The sequence below is a fragment of the Silurus meridionalis genome, chromosome 24 (genome assembly GCF_014805685.1).
Source record: "Silurus meridionalis isolate SWU-2019-XX chromosome 24, ASM1480568v1, whole genome shotgun sequence".
NCBI lineage: Eukaryota > Metazoa > Chordata > Actinopteri > Siluriformes > Siluridae > Silurus > Silurus meridionalis.
This window is the reverse complement of record NC_060907.1, coordinates 19372218-19389854: the sequence shown is the minus strand read 5'-3', so window position 1 is coordinate 19389854 and position 17637 is coordinate 19372218. Positions and strand designations below refer to the sequence as shown.

Sequence of the window (17637 nt, the reverse complement as noted above, 5' to 3'; positions counted from 1 at the left end):
TGGAAGCGACAGCAAAAGAAGAAATTCAAAAGTGTGTTTGAGGGTCTGGAGGAATGACAAAGCCTGCCCTCTGGTGGTCTGGAGGGGAAAATATGTACGATAGCTATGAGACAATGTATACTTAATTAGACAAAAATTATTGTCACTAAGTATTTCGTAATTCCGACTGTTATGTTCTGGCTACAAAATACCAGTTTTATTATTAATATATTTTGTGAACGTGATAATTAATAGCCCCCAGATGATTAATTATACGATGTAGACGCGTGATAAATTTCAATGGATTTGAAAATACACATTTGGAATGATTGATTGAATAAATGGAGGAACAAATAAACAAACAAACAACTAAATAAATAAATAATATTTCAGTTGGTTTTGCTCAATTTCCTATCTATTTAAATATAAATAAATAAATTAAATAAATAAATTAAATAAATTAATTAAATAAATAAATTAAATAAATAAATAAAGAAATAAAGAAATAAAGAAATAAATAAAGAAATAAATAAAGCTAATGAATGGAATTAGTTTTGGAACGAATCCCAAGAAACTTCCATTGTTAACTCAATATTTATTTAAATATTTAATATTTATTTATTTATTTAAATAAAAAAAATTATAAAAAAAAAACAACAGCGTCAGCTCGGAGCCTGCAAACATACCACCTCATTTACCACACACCTATTTCTCTACTGTACTCTAATGTAAACTTTACTAAAAAAAAATGAAAAATAATAAACAGGACATAAATAAAGTTTTTAAAGGCTGCACAAAGCACCATTAGGCATAAAGACAAACAGAAAAACGTTAATAAAGAAGCGGCGAAATTATTATTTTAGGATGTAAGACAGCGCATATGAAGTCGGAATCACGGACATCCTGCTGCTTCGTCGCCTTCACTGTGAGTCGAATTCTATGAAATGTGATTAGACTCATAAAAAGAAATGCCCTCGGAACATAATGGCTATGGAGCTCAGCAGTGGGCCATATTGCCAAATTAGTGTTAGAGCGCAAGCTGTGATCAGCAAAAAGTCGGAAAAAGAAGACGGAAAAAAGACTTAGCGAAACTTGAGGCGCTATCTATATAATGTGCATGTACAGCTTGAAATTAGCATGCATTAGCATCGAAGGGGAAATTGATTTGTGTCTTGTCTGCGTTACAGTGAGTGGAGTTTTAAGATGTTAAAGGATTTGGTGTAATAGAGGACAAGCTGCTAAAGATTCCATGCGGATCTCCTGGGTTGGAAACGAGGAATTTTTTTCAGAGCATGTGAAGAAACAAATCGCACAAAATTAGAGAATAAATGATTAGCAAAACATGGCGTATTCAGAATATTAGCTACAATATATGCTACAAAAAATGTTCATTTTTTTTTCTTGGTTTTAAGGCAGAGAGACAGAAAGAGTGAGAGAGAGAGAGAGAGAGAGAGAGAGAGAGAGAGAGATGGTAGGAAAGAAAGAGAGAGAGAGAAATAATGAGACTGTCTGGGTTCATGTCTGTTACACTGTAACTGTCTAATGGAGTTGGCTCTCACACGGGGACGTGATAGTCTGCGCCTATTTTGAAAGCTGGCACAGTCGCTGACCTTTCGCTCTCTCCATCTCTCTCTCTCTCTTTCTCCTCCTCTCTCTCTATACACCATGCCAAGGTAAAAGATGTGACTGGCGTCAGGAACGAGGGAATCTTGCACGAGTGCGAGACTTTTGGCCGTTTCTTGTCGAGGAAGTAACGTGAGGTAATTGTGGTTTAATATCCTCCGGGTGACCCCAATTACTTGGGATCGAGCCGGAGTAGCTCCGTTTCTCCAAAATCCTCTTTACGAACCTAAATTCAATCACACTTAAATTAGCATTACGGGCTAATGGCTTCAAAAACTCACTGGCGTCCGTGTCCCGAGTGACCTGCTAATGATTCCGGAGAACGGAGTGCTACGTATAGAGTGGCCAATAATGAAGTGGAAAAATGTAACAAAGAGCTTCGGCTGAGTTTTTGGGTTTTTTGTACTCACATGCTGCATTAACATGTTAGCAAATATATACAATGCTCCTTAGCATCCATGTTAATATGATACATTAGGGACATTTTGGTCTACAGTTGTTGTAGTGCTGATATGCTTTCAATGCGATTTCTGAAAACGCTAATTAACTGAGAAATATTATTGTGGGTAATGTATGCAGTATAAAAGACTTTTCATAGCTAGCCACATAAAGGTGAACGCTGCCGGCCCAGATGAGGCTCTTACAAACCCAATTCACCCTCCGTCTACATTTGAGTCACAATAACAATTCATATTTTACAGCGTCCTTCCTCCAGAATACCGAATCAGCCATGAACTCTTTCTTTTTTGTCCTGATCTGTCCTGAATGCAATGTCCACCCCTCGAAATGTGAAGAATTAAGGTCAGGGACACTGATGAAGCGAGGTGGAAATGCGCTGCGAACAGTAATCACATTTCTGCAATGCTGAATATTTAAAGCAGCACCTTCGATTGATCAGCAGGACAGGAACAAGTGTTCACTAAACCTGATCATTTAACTATTGCAAAGAAAATGATTTTAATAAAAAGCAGACATTATTGAAAACAGTGAAAAAAGCAGCAAAAGAGCTGTTCATCATATAACTATTTAGAGCTGGGTTAGCTCCAGCATTAGTCCTAACCCTAACCTGTAACCCCTAACCCTAATCAAAAACCCCAAACCCTAACTCCTAACCCTAATTTCTAACCCTAACCCCAAACTCTAACTTCTAACTCCTGACCCCAAACTTAAACTCCTAACCATAACTTCTACCCCAAACTCCTAACCATAACCCTAATCAAAAACACTAACTTCTAACCCTAACCCCATTCCTTAACCAACAACCCCTAACTCTAAGACAAACCCTAACTCCTAACAATAACCCTAACCTTAAACACTAACCCCAAACACTAACCCCAACCCTAATCCCAAGCCCTAACTTCTAACCCTAACCAAGAACCCCTAAATCCCAAACCCTAACTCCTAACCCCATACCTTAACTCCTAACCCTAGCTTCTAACCCTAACTTGTAACCCTAACCTCAAACCCTAACCCCAAACCCTAACCCTAATCAAAACCCCTAACGCCTAACCCCAAACCCTAACGTTTAACTCTAAACCCAAACCCCCAACCTCAAGCCCTGACCCTAATAAAAAACCGTTAACTCCTAACGCTAACCCCAAACCCTAACTTCTAATCCTAACCCCAAGTCCTAACCCTAACCCTCAAAACCCTGGCCCTGAACAAAAACCCCTAACCCTAACTCTTAACCCCTAACCCTAAACCCTGACTCCTAACCCTTACCTTTAATCCCTAACTTTAACCAACCGTAAGGTTGTTTTCAAGACAAAGTTTCACTTTAACTGAAAGTTGTGAGCTGCACAACGAGAAATGTGATTGGTTTAACTTTGTGTTTCTGATGGTGAGGAAACCTTTGGGGTTTTATTTTAGGGAAAGCGAAGTTAAGATCAGAAGCTTTACTCATACACTAGATTTCATATTGCCACAATTTTTCAAAGCCAACACACACACACACACACACACACACACACACACACACACACACACAATTCTTATACACCACAGACTGGCATGATGGAACCTAATAGATGATGATGATGATGATGATGATATAAAAGAAGAAAACAATAGAAATAAAACATTCCATGTCATGGAGCTACAGGACGGAATCAGCAATAAAATACAACGATGAATGATTTTGTTGTGTCAACAATGATGTAATGGTGAACCCACTGTGCCTACGCATGGCTCCTGAGGACGCCGGTGCTGAGACGGCACTTTGCAAAATTGCGACATTGATACAGTTAGCTAGGAAAGAGAGAGAGAGAGAGAGAGAGAGAGAAAGAGTGAGAGAGTGAAAGAGAGTGTCAGAACTCATTACTGCTCTGAATGAGTTTTCCTTGCTTTGGGATTTCAGTCAGTGTGACCTCCATTTCCACCAGTTTGACCTCCGGAATATTACATATCTATAGTGTTTGGTTTATCTTTCCTGGAGGTACAATGGTCCGTAAACAGACGCTAAAGCATTCACAAACACACACAAATACACACACACACACACACACACACACACACACACACACACACAATTCTTATACACCACAGACTGGCATGATGGAACCTAATAGATGATGATGATGATGATGATATAAAAGAAGAAAACAATAGAAATAAAACATTCCATGTCATGGAGCTACAGGACGGAATCAGCAATAAAATACAACGATGAATGATTTTGTTGTGTCAACAATGATGTAATGGTGAACCCACTGTGCCTACGCATGGCTCCTGAGGACGCCGGTGCTGAGACGGCACTTTGCAAAATTGCGACATTGATACAGTTAGCTAGGAAAGAGAGAGAGAGAGAGAAAGAGTGAGAGAGTGAAAGAGAGTGTCAGAACTCATTACTGCTCTGAATGAGTTTTCCTTGCTTTGGGATTTCAGTCAGTGTGACCTCCATTTCCACCAGTTTGACCTCCGGAATATTACATATCTATAGTGTTTGGTTTATCTTTCCTGGAGGTACAATGGTCCGTAAACAGACGCTAAAGCATTCACAAACACACACAAATACACACACACACACACACACACACATACACACTTAGCATAATCAAAATTACCTTTTACAGTATGCCTGAGATGAAGGGCACAAGACTTTCCTGCTGAGTGAGCATGTCAATACAATTTGTGCTGATTTTATATATATCCACATACACACACACAGTGGTGGACAGTAACAAAGTAAATGTCATTTGTTACTGTACTTAAGTTGTTTTGTTCGCCACTTGGTGCATCTACTGATAACCGACATACAGTTAAGCGTCAGTTCAACAGCAAGAAGAACATTTAGAGAGGAATAAACGATAAAGAAACTCCAGACGCGACACCCGTGACCTCATTTTTTTAGTAGCTGAAAAGGTTTTGGCTTCATGATCATTGTAATAGAAATGAATTAGTGTTTGACTCTAATATCAGTCTATTAATAGATCAGTGTGCTGAGAGTCACATTCGAGTCTGTTCACATTAGTTGATTAAGTAAAGAGTCTGTGATAAAATTGATAATTGGAACATTATACCAGTAATAAATCATAGTTCTCTGGATATTGAAGTACATTTGAAGGCAAGTACATTTGTACCATGTAGTCTACTTTAACTCAAGTAATAACTCAAACTGTATAAAATTGACCCCTACAGTGAAACATGGAGGCACAAAAGCTTTGGGGTTGTTTTGAAGACTTATTCTGGTTGAAAGGAATACTGAACCAACATGGCTACTCAAACCATGTATAAATCTTGTGACTCGGAGACTCTGAAGAGTAGTCGTTGGACTTTCTGATAGATTTGACAAGAATAATAAAACCTAAAAGAAATTACAACCAGGAAACGTGAAACCAAAAAAAAACAACAACATGGTAAGAAGTATTCCGGCATGACACATGAAACAGGTGGCTACAATAAGGCAACAAACCAATGGCATGAAAAGTGACGTTCATTGTGCTTTACCTGTATTGATAAAAAAAGATAAAATAAATAAAAAAATGTACCTCTTTGCAGGAGCTCACGTATGAGTCGACGTGGACACTAGATGAAAAAGTGTGTATTGCTGAAGATACAATATCTCATATTTGACCAGAACAACAAAAATGTTCATTCTTCAATAATAACATTTAAAAAGTTTGATTCGAGATTCGTAAAACCCAGTTCCACTTGTAGGCAGATCCTCAAGTCCCACCCACCCCACCCCACCCCAATGCTGTTTACTTGGCATTTTGAGACAGCCAGCCTTTAACCTTCAGAATCAAACAATTTCCTTTCAGGATTTACTTTGCTCTATAAACAATAATTGTCCAGACCCATTCAAGCCTGTAAAAGAAAAAGAATCTTTTTTTTTTTTGGCGTTCGGTGGGCTTGTCATTAAATCTCTCTGCACGCCTGCTTGAATCCATAGAACCCAGCTTTGAGCAACTTCTTTATTTTTTATTGGATTTTCAGACCAGCCATATCTATCCCAAACCTTTGACAAAGCCTCTGAAATGTGTAGCAGTTTGTGTGTGTGTGTGTGTGTGTTTATTTCTAAACCATTTCCCTGTTCACATGGTGGCATTTCGCTGGATGATACAGAGCCAGGGACCTGCAGGCCTTCTCCTCTGGATTTCATTACCGCGCTCTCAGTGTGCAAATAGCAGGAGTTGCACTAAGACAAGAACAGTGATTGCTCAGAGATAATAATGCCTGCTGCTTATTTTCTCCTAGATTTGTGCGGCTTTCTCTGGATAATGTCACCCTCTGCGGCAGGCGGGACGTTTTTGTTTTTTTTCGGTATCATGAATCGTATGCTAATTACAATATTTAATGCGTTAATGGTCTTAACACCTGATGCTAGTAAAATGAGTGTGCATAGACGTTCACACCACACACAAATTATCAATTCTGATCGGATGTTGATTCTTCTTAAGGAGCATGATTAATTCTAGATTAGCATGGTGTTAGCATGACGTATCTTTGATCTAATATTTGAAGTTTTCAGGACAGGAATTTTTTAAATAGTTTTATTGCATTATTTCATACCACATCATATTAAGTCATTTCACTAGAGAGAAAAATGAAAAGGTGCTAAAATATTAGCATTTTATTGCCTTCGAATTGCAGTCCGATAAGAGGTTTTGAAAACGTTTGGTTGGAAACTGTAGTGTTGCTTTGCTAGCAAATGTCTGTTGACCTACTGATTGTATTGTACTGTTTGTAAAGATTGTAAAAAAATGTAAAAAAATATATATATATATTTTTGTAGGTTTTGTGCTGCAAAAATGTTCGATTGGAGTGTATAACGAGCTAATCAAGGATTTTACCACAGTACAGGTGAACACAAGCAAACAAAGCTTTATGTCACAAAAATTCTTACATTTTTAATTGCGTTTAATTATGGTGTACGTAAAGGAAGCCGAGTTTCAAACAGCCTGACAGGTTTTTACATTAAATAATACATTTATTTAGAATGTTTTTTTTATATAAAAAAGGTACAGATGAGCATGGGCAGAAGGAAAACAGACAAGGGGAAAAAAAACACCAAGGCTAATTATATAACTTGTGTGTGTGTTTCCACAGAGGTATAAAGGAAAGATTTAAAAATGTTAAGCTAATACATTATCAAACACAACTATGTCTATTTATCCGTGGATGTGCAATGCCTGGATGATTTTTTTATTTTTAATTTTTCCCCTCAAGGGCAATAGGCACTCTAATCTGGCAACCCACAAATCATTTTAATAAGAATAACAGCAAATGTAGCATAACATGCAAGAAGAGCATTTTAATATGAAAAAAGAAAAAAAAATTACCATCCATAAATCAGTCAATATGGCACATTGGACACACTCTCACAGAGAGTAAATGAAAAATTCTCACATTGGGCTAATATCCATATCTTTTGCTCTGAAACATGCTTTTCCATTGGTCATTGCCACCATATATATAAATAAATATGAATATAGAATGTTTCTTGGCAAAGGGCATCCAGTTTCATACCTTTTTGTTAGCTGTACTGTGTTATAATTAACATCACATATGAAGAATCATTAAGCTAGACAAGACCACTAAACACTAACTTAGTAAGATTGGCTGGAAGGAAGGCAGTACTCTTGGAATGATACCTGACTGAATTGGTATTGTGAATATTGAATATCAAAAAGTTCAGAAATCAGTAACAGTATCATTCAGAAATGAGTGGAAAAAATATGGCCTGCTGGTCATGGAATCAGGCTCTGGAGAACATGGATGCGGTTACACGACAGTGTTTCTCTGGCGGTATGGTGGTGGAGGCAAACTTGTTCCTGGCCTCATGGCTTCAGATTCCGGAATATACTCTGGATTCTTGGTCACACTTGACCGGATACAACCATTCTGCTTCAGACTTTGTCTATAGAGGCTTGAATGGCAGCTCTGTGATGAGCTATGTAGGTTCCCTTGGGACACTTTGAGAGGAAGACTATGTTGCCAATAATCAGAGTTGTCAAAAGTCTTCCAGTACTTTTTGTCTACCAGGATCTTTCCGGGATGATTTGGTTGGGCAATGTTGCCTGAGTGGATCGGATGGCCCGAGAGCCCACTTTTACCAGCAGCTACAGACATATGGACAAGTGGATCTACAGGACCAGGCTGGACTTGGTGGTTTACAAGGCAAGTTTGATTTGACGATACGGATTTGCTGGGATTTACACGGAAACTATAAGAATGGGGATGATGGACATTGTGACTCATTTGTTCACTTTGAGAATGATGAACTGGTGGAATTGAGAAATGAACATGTGCTCCTTGGCTGTTGTAGTGGGATCTTCCTTCTTTTGCCTGCGCAGTTAGTGGTACATGACTGATAGTCGTGCTGGCTGCTGTTGTGAGTTGTAACGTGGCAGAAACGTCACTTTTCTTCAGAATCGCTTTGTTAATATTGCCTTTGTTGTGGAAAGTATTGAGATAAACAGGTTCATTATTGTACTTCTCCTCAATCTTTGAAGGTCCATCAATTGTGCTGTGATATGCTGGGTTGTCCAGGGCCTGAATTTCCACAATTTTCCTTAGGGTAACAAAAGGGTTCTCTTCAACAGCATTCTGATGATCTAAGAAAATGAAATGACAAAACCATCACAATGCTACCCTAAAGACCAGGTTGGTCATTTTTAATGCAAAACCTTCCAGTTGTTCTATTTTATTCTTTTACTCATCAAACAAACAATGGTGGACACCAGGCCATCATAGTAGGTCAATGGTTCATAGTGACTTCTGTAGCATTACAATTTTAGTCTACAGGAACTAAGAGGTCCAAACCTATTCCACAATGACATTGCCTCTGGTCCAAGTAATGTACCATATTAATATACCATATATATTGCAACCAAAATATGGGATTAGGCAACACACTGGAGCTTCCATTCCCCGGTGGGCTAGATAATAAATTTATTGCCACCTCTGAGAACACAAGAAGATTCTCTCTACCTGATGAGCTGTTGTCCTTTCTGAGCGCCACATATCCGTCCTCATCAGATTTTCCCCGCTGTGTTCTCTCTGGCAGGAGGTTCGTAGGATCTGCACTGTACGACTGGCTGCTGCTGCCTCCCTCCACAAATCCAGCACTGGGCTGCTTCTTCACATTTCTTTCACTATTCTGTGAACTAAGAGCAACCTGCTGGATTCCAGTTGGAACAAATGATACCTGGGAATGTCCCCCTTCTGCTTCCTTTGAGCTATGAGGTCCATCATGATTCCTTAAATGGTCCTGTTCAATTGATAAAAAAATCATTAAAACATTTTCTATTGGACACAGGAATGAAAATTGTTTCTGTATGTATCCTCAAAAGGTTTATTCACTTAGACTACAGCAAATTCCCAATTGGTTGATTATAAAAAAAAAAACAGGTTATAAGATTTATCCATTTACAGATACAATTACATAGTAAAACATTCACAATGTCTGGTAAATTACAGTGAAGTACGAGGTGGTATCAAAAAGTTTCGAGACTCGCTCTGTTTACAAGAAAGTACTTTATTTATCTACATTTACTATCAACTTCAAAATAGTCCCCTTGCTTCACTTCTGGAGTATGTCGTAGAAGTCTTCTTTTCAAAGCGTGTCCAGCACCTTCTGCGATTTACACTGGAACTCCGCTATGGCATCAAAATGGTGACCTTTGAGCTGGATCTTTATCTTCAGATTAGAGGCGAAGTCCACAAAAGCCAAATCTGGAGAGTAGTGTGGGTGCGGCTATGAGATCATATGGATTGTTCTCTCAAGTTGCCGAATGGTTTCGACGTTGAGCTCATTCAAGGTCTTCCTGATCTCTCGTCACCTTGAAGCCACTCAAAACACCTCAAACGACTCGTTGAAGTATCGCCGTACGTCATACTGATTTGCCCAGTTCCACCCAGAATTTTACATTTCCCCTCCGTTTTAATTTGATGTCTATGATGAAATCGCACAGGTGGTCAGAATAGCACCAGTTATAACCATTATTTTCGAAATTTTTGATACCACCTCGTATTCAACATGTATCAGTGGAATAATACTTAGCATCAAAGCACACACTTGTATCCTTGAAGAGCAGGTTTGAGGTCCCAAAAATTGCTCAACATCCAAAAGATCTCCCCAATCCTCTTCTTCTAGAACACTCTGGAATTTGCTGTGGTTAGGACTGGGCAGCTTCATGCAGTCATCCCCCTGAGAGAGAGAGAGAAATCAATAAAAATGCCCAATTACTCAGTCTCAGAAAGTCCTCAGATGGTAAAGAGGACAAAGCTACCTATTTTTCAGCAGATTCCTCACCTGGATGACTAAGTATCTCTGAGGGTCTCTCGCCATCCTGCAGAATTCCACGGCGAGATCTTTAAACCCGGGCCGATTGTCAGCATCGATCATCCAGCCTTGAGGTGGTGACACAACGTGACAAGATAAGCCATGGAGTGAAGTGACTCAGTGACAGCTTTGACACATGCAGCTAAGGTGCTTTATTTGAATGCCATAACAACACCGCGGACAAAAGGTACAATCAGCCTCTGTATTAGATGTCAGTGTTTTGCTGACTCCCTGACTTGGGAATCAACTCAAATTACTGGGCTCTTGACAATAAGGACAATCTGCTCCTTAAAACTCATTTGCATGCACCACTGAGCTCTATTACCCTCACAACAAATTTCCACATCAGTAATGAAAACGCACTGTCAATTGGAATCCTCGTTAAAAGCCTTTAATTAGAACTAAAGCCGTCTATTTATGTGTATTTAATGTTTTTTTTTCCCCAATGAAGTAGTTCAAACTAGCTCTAGTATCCTATCTTTGTTAAAGAAAGAAAGGATTTTTCCACATTTTTGGGTTGCCAGAACAACTGAAAAGCCTTGACTGAGCCTTGCTACAAAACTGCACATCATATTGAAAATCTACATAATATATGTACAATTATTTAGAAGACCCTGTTTCTAGAAGACCATAGTTTTTCTCAGTTGCTTTGGAGCGTTTCTCGAATCCTGATCAGTTCATCTCTCAAAACTAAGAATTTGTGTCAATGAACATTTCATTCCATTATGAAATTCTGAAGTTATGAAGTTCTTTTGTCATTGTTCACAAACAAGATCGTTAAAATGTTTAGTCGTGTTGTCAGTATGACGCTGCACAGGGTTGCACTACGGGTTGGATTCTAATGATTGAAAATGCACAAAGTTGAATTTCTTGGGTACGGCATCGATGAATATCCTTGTTTCAGAGAACTGGTTGATCATTGGTTGATCCGATGCCGTTCACTCGCATTCATAAGTGAAATTCGAGATTCACCAAAAAAAAAAGTTTAATAGAAATTTCAAATGACAGATTCCCGACAACTCGTTTACCCATTTTGCATTCAATGACTTGGGAAATGAACTGATGCTGAGATGTTTTGAGGGTGAAAACTATTCAGGTGAAACCAGTATAATATATTAAGATCAACAGGAACATAAGCAACTGATGAAGGAAACAGCAAACAATCGATTAAATGATGTACCAAAATGTACGCAATTTGATCAAGCAACGACAAATGTTCTTACGATGTGCGCCAGTGACTGAATTACCTAGAGGTTGAACATGGAGTTTTGAGAATTTCATTTCTGATCTGAGAACCGCTCCAAAGCGATTGAGAAAATCTGTATTCAAAGGACATTCCTGACTAATATGCAACATGTGCACCAAGAAACTATCACAAGTTCTACTAACTAAGGATAGCATTAGTCAAGAAAGCACTCATAATGCCAAGGGGCACCCCTGCCACCAACTGAATTGAACTGTGAACTGTGTTCTGGCATTGCCCAACAAAGACTGGGAAAGTGGTCAGATGCAAAATTGTTTAAAAAATATAGTGGAAACCTTGAAAAAAAAAGCTATGCTAGTCTTCAAAAGACTAAGGGGGAAGATGTTGAACCTGGGTATCCTGACAGAACTGTACTTGCATGGGTCAAAACCAATGTTGAAATGGTCTAGTAATAACTCTAGTAAAAACTGTTGCAAGACATGAAAAAAAGATGTTGACAATCTGGTTTGACAGAGCCTGAGTGATAATGTCGAGCAGAATGGGAAAAAAAAAATCTGGGGTATAATTATATTTCAAGAGCACGTATGTAAGGAAATTGTATGCACAAGGTGTAAATTTGGTGTTGTTTCATAATCCAGGAACTCATGACTCACATTTAACCATGACAATGTAGACATCGATGGTGCATATAGGGGGTTGAGGCAGACGTTCTCCTTTCTCCAGGATATTGGGGATTTCACAAGCTGGAATCCCATCATATGGCTTTCCTCCAAATGTCATCAGCTCCCAGATAGTCACCCCTGCAAAAAGGAAATTGGTTAGATGTCTTTAAAATAATGGACAGAAGGGCCATTGATATAGTTTGCAATTGTAAATGTTACTCTCTTACCGTAGCTCCAGACGTCGCTCTGGTGTGTAAATTTTCTATAGTGAATGCACTCCAGTGCTATCCACTTGATGGGTATGAGAAAAAGAAAAATGAGAACATTATCATACAAATAGAAAAAAGGTTTAATAAATGTATCTGTGCAAGTCAGAGCAAGAGTTTCCTTTTCTTGAGTCTGACCTTGTTTCCGTCTCCATTGTGCTGCTTTTCATCAGCATCCAGAAGGTGTGCGAGACCAAAGTCAGTGATCTTTATGTGGTTGGAAGATTTCACCAAAATATTACGAGCAGCCAAGTTTCTGTGGACCAGTCGCCTCTCCTCCAAGTACATCATGCCCTGTTAGAAGTCACAGAAATGTGGCATATTAAATGGTCCATTTTTGTAAGAAATTACAAATGACTTTTTAAATATTCTCTTCATTCTCATGGAACAATTCCACAGCTGTGTTATACATTAATACAGCCGGATTATACATCAGAGCACCAAGAAGTTGAACCAATTTGACCAGATGGTTCCAAAGTAACAATGGTTTGACAATATTTTAATCATAGCGATACGACAAAATTGTAAAAAATAGCAGCATATGCGCCGCCCTCCACTTGCAAACCATGCCCACTGCCACATATTTACACGTTTTGTTACGTAGTGTTCTGTTGTCCCGAATTACAGCTTTGTAATAGGAATCCCTAGCAATCAAGCATCTTACATTAACATGTCTGCGATTTCATCATGGACAACCATTTGGAACAAAGAGCAAACTTGCAATTCTGCATTAAACTGGGCAAATCTGCCACAGAGACGGTTGACATGACATACGTTTTTCATACATATGCTGCATTGACTCGTTTAAGGTGTTTCGAGAGCGGACGAACATCACTGGAAGACGACAAGCGATTAGAAACACCGTCAATGAGCTCAACCCCGAAAATGTCGAAACTATTCAGCAACTTGTGCATAATGATCGGTGGAGTGGTAGCTCCAGCGGTTAAGGGCGGGGTTCAAGCCCCGGTATCGCCAAGCTGCCACTCTTGGTCCCTTGACCCTTAACCCTCTATGCTCCAGGGGCGCCGTATCATGGCCAACCCTGTGTTCTGACCCCAGCTTCTAAGCAAGCTGGGATATGCGAAGAACAAATTTCACTGTGCTGTACTGTATATGTGACAAATAAAGGCTATTCTATTCTATTCTATTCTATTCTATTCTATTCTATTCTATTCTATTCTATTCTATAATAATCGTCGGAGAACAATCCACATCTTCCACACCCACCCTACTGGCCAGATTCGGCTTCTGCGAACCCCTTCCCAAAGATGAAGATCCAGCTCAAAGGTCACCTTTTTGACACTGTTGTGAAGATGCAGCAAAAATCTCAGAAGCTTCTTGACATGCTTTGAAGAGAAGATTTCCAGGACACATTCAAGAAGTGGCAGGAAAGTGATAGTGTGTAAATGTAGATATATAAAGTATTGTCCTGTAAACCGAGCGAGTCTCGAAACCTTGTATGCTTTTACACTTTGTGTTTAATTTACCTTTCGGATAAACCTGAGGGGTGGGGTTTTGTACTCCATATCCAGGAAATAACTGGCACATATGTTTACAAAATTCTAGTTTAGTTTCTTAGCAATAAGCTGCCAAAGTAAAAGTCAAGCTGTCAAGCTGGTAGATCATCTCTGCCAGCTGGTACGTTCTGGTAAAGCACTAGATCCCTAATTATTCAAATGTTCACAGATATTATACACAATTGCAAACAATAAGGCAATAAAGTCTGGTTAGTAAAGAAAGATGAAAAAACAAGCAATACTGTTCTATACTGTTTAAGACCCAGAACATATGTTGCTCAAGTATATCAAGGTGATCTGGGATTCTGAGGTTCTAGAGATGCAGATCTACCAGTTTTGAGTGTTTGGGCAGCTGGTAGCTACTCAGTAATGCAAACGATTTACAGCCAAATGAAAAAAGAATTAAATAAAGACAGCAAATATCCAGATTATAACCGGTCACAGACTTCAACAAGCCTTTCCAGTTGAGGATGTACATCATCTGAACCTGAGCACACTTCATTCTCAGACTGCCATATTACAAACTACTCCATCCTACCATCCTATTGCTTTTTATATACCCAAACAACAAGCTGCAAAGGACAGTCCAGACTTTTATATCCCCATCCAGAGATTCCAGCTCTACCAAGGGATCCCCTGTCATTCCCATGCCAACAGTTTGGTATTATCTCTCCTGCAGGTTCTTGATCTGCAGAGTTCTTTTGGTTTGTCTTTCCTGGGCTTGAACACTGAAATAGGATGGCTGCTAAAGATGTTGCTTCTTATCCTAACAATGCTGCAGCATTACGGAACCTGTGGCACCTCTTGACCTTTTTGTTTTTTATTCATCATTTATTCATTGACAGTGAATCACACAAAATGCGCTAATGGAGGCAATCTTACCTTAGCAATCTGCACACACCAGTTGAGCAGTAGCTGTGAGCCGATATTGTCCTTGTGCTCATGAAGGTAGTCCAACATGCAACCATGAGGCATAAGCTGGCTCACTAGATGTACACTCGGGCTCATACACACCCCCAGCAGTCTAACCACATGGGGGTGATCCAGGCTGGACATCAACAGTACCATCTGTTCATATGGAGATGGGAAACACGTTTCATTGAACAATCGTGCTGCCGATATTGCCATTTAAACAACTTGGGTGAAATACTGCTTTACTATGGGATTCAGCATAATCCTATCCTCAGGGTTGTGAAAAAAACAGAACCAATTCCCAAAGAAAGGATTAGATGCCAGTCTATTACGGGCTAATATCTGAAATTTACTTGTCAAATTCAAAATAATGGTGGTATGATTTAAAAGAAAGTCAGGGCTTTTTTTCAAAGAACATTTTGTACTTAATCTATTCTCAGTAATTGGCTTGTGATTGAACTGTTATCCATAAATTATGGATGGAAACAATTTTCCTTTTTATGCAATGTTTGTATCATGGATAGCTGTACACAACAGCAGGCAGACACATTATGAAGCCCTGAAGGCATAAGGGAAGTGTGTATGTTGGGGGGGCACTACTTACTCATGCTCCTGAGCTATTCACATTCAAATCAGCTGACAGTATCTATCCCTGTATGTAGTTTAACACGACGCTGATGACTTGAAATTTACATATTCACATGCTGACATGCGCTTAATTACCCATATGTGTTTAAGGAACATTTTGCCATTTTTAGCACCCTCTACTGCCTGGAAATTCAAACTGCAACAAAAAAGATTTGTGAGCCCTCCCTATTCCCCGACTGTTTACAAGAAATCAATGTGTAATTGCGCTTCTAAATGATGAATAAAATGAAACTAATAAATTGAAACAGTGATTTACAATTTGGCCGGATTTGTCTTCCTCGAATGCCAGCTCAAATATGAATCAAAATCACTAAAGAAATAAGAATCAATTGAATGCAAACTCACATCCATAAACTTTGCGTTGGCTTTCGGTCCTGTCGTTTCGCTGAGGACTTTTACTGCTACTGGGATTTTCACACTTTCCCCTTCGGGTATCCAGATGCCCTGACAGAGGGGAAAAAAAAGCACATTGCTTGCGTGATACAAGCAGCATGAATATACTCTTAGTGATTATACACATGTGCATGAAATATTTACCTTGTAGACCGTACTGAAGGTTCCGGATCCAAGGATTTTAACCCTCTTGAGTTCAGTTTCTTTCAGTAATCGCAGCTGAACCTGATTTATTCCAGTTCCACTGGTTGTAAGAGGCTCCAGAAGCTGATCAACAAACAGATCCCTGATCAATTATTAAAATAACACCCTCATATACCCTCTTTACACCAATATACACAGAAAGCAGATCCTAGATCAGTTATTACAATAAGAAACCTCCAAGAAATGCTGTCCTCTTCTCACCTCGGTGTCCAGGAAGCGACGCAGAGCTCTTTTCTTTTTGATTCTCTGGCGTCTGATAAAAATTGCTAACCCGAGGGCAATGATGACTACCAAAAATACACCAACTATCATTCCAGCTATAATCAAAGGAGTACTGAAAGAAAGAAAAAATGTTTGAGATAATGAAAACGGTCAAATTGTACTTGGAAGAGAACAAGCAAACAGGAATGCTCGCGTGAAAGTCTAGATTGACACGAATTAAAACTATTCATTTGGCGCTTATCATCATACAGTAAAACCATCTGCAACAACAGAATGCCTGAGACGTATCGCACCTGTCCAGAAATCCAATGCACTCCTGGATGTGGGACCCAGTGCACCTGTAAGTAAAAATCAGCAATCAATCAATCCAACCAAACCAAATTTGACCTGATGATGGTGCCTTTGCAGCACACGCCTAAATTCGGTAAAGAAAATACGTTTATTTGACCCTCCCCAATCAGTGTTTGATCCCAACTTTTTAGCAGACAGGTCCCTAGACTACCAAAGACATGTGTGTCCATCAGTTAACAGTTGATAACCTTGAGCGGGAGTCACCAAGATGGGTTCCCTTCAAGTCTTAATGTCTGGTTCCACAGAAGGTTTCCTCCTCATATCATTTCAGGAAGATTTTTTTTCTCACCACCATCACCAATGGCATGCTCATTGGAAATAAACGTATGTTCTGTCAATTTAAAAAATATATCCATAATGTATTTATTTCTGGAAAGCTGATTTGGACAAGGTCCACTGTTGAATTAAATTGCACAAGAACAAGAAGAAATAGATTACCAATAAAGTGTCTATGCACCTCCAGTGCTTGGCCCCCTCGATAAAAATGATAATATTCTCAGTTTTACAGTAAATCCTTTTGTCACATAAAGCGCAGTAACTGTAATAAGAGTTACCCCTGGGTGCAGTTGGGGTGGCAGGGTCGGCATTCGTTGTTGGCTTCCGCGTATTTGAAGATAAAGCTGTCAGCTCCCTGTAGGCCATTAGGACATTTCTCCACACAGTTAGGGCCGTCTTTAAGATGAACGCACTTCATACAGTGATCCGGACCCTGAAGGGAAGAATGTCAGGTTCACGTAAAAAAATAATAACAATAAATGGATAGAAAGTGGCAATAAACTTCCACAGGCGGTATTGAATTCTCTTTAGTGCAGCATTCTGGGTTAATTTTATAGTGAGGACAATTTGTAGCTCAGTGGTACCTTACTGCTGT

At 39.2% G+C, this 17637-nt stretch overlaps 1 protein-coding gene across 4 annotated transcripts in view; it reads right to left on the bottom strand.

Moving 5' to 3' along the window:
- Nucleotides 1-7339: 7339 nt before the first annotated feature.
- The window catches only part of LOC124377892 (receptor tyrosine-protein kinase erbB-4-like), an 83568-nt gene continuing 73270 nt past the window's right edge, over nucleotides 7340-17637 (bottom strand). For all 4 annotated transcript variants that reach the window (XM_046837252.1, XM_046837253.1, XM_046837254.1 and 1 more), the window contains 13 exons: nucleotides 17321-17475; nucleotides 16709-16753; nucleotides 16395-16527; nucleotides 16134-16256; nucleotides 15942-16040; nucleotides 14919-15104; nucleotides 12658-12813; nucleotides 12481-12544; nucleotides 12245-12391; nucleotides 10358-10455; nucleotides 10121-10252; nucleotides 9034-9313; nucleotides 7340-8657 (listed from right to left, as the gene is read on the bottom strand). In XM_046837252.1, coding sequence (XP_046693208.1) covers nucleotides 7825-8657; nucleotides 9034-9313; nucleotides 10121-10252; nucleotides 10358-10455; nucleotides 12245-12391; nucleotides 12481-12544; nucleotides 12658-12813; nucleotides 14919-15104; nucleotides 15942-16040; nucleotides 16134-16256; nucleotides 16395-16527; nucleotides 16709-16753; nucleotides 17321-17475 — 2451 coding nt within the window. In that variant the 3' untranslated portion in view covers nucleotides 7340-7824. The remainder of the gene's footprint in view (nucleotides 8658-9033; nucleotides 9314-10120; nucleotides 10253-10357; nucleotides 10456-12244; nucleotides 12392-12480; nucleotides 12545-12657; nucleotides 12814-14918; nucleotides 15105-15941; nucleotides 16041-16133; nucleotides 16257-16394; nucleotides 16528-16708; nucleotides 16754-17320; nucleotides 17476-17637) is intronic.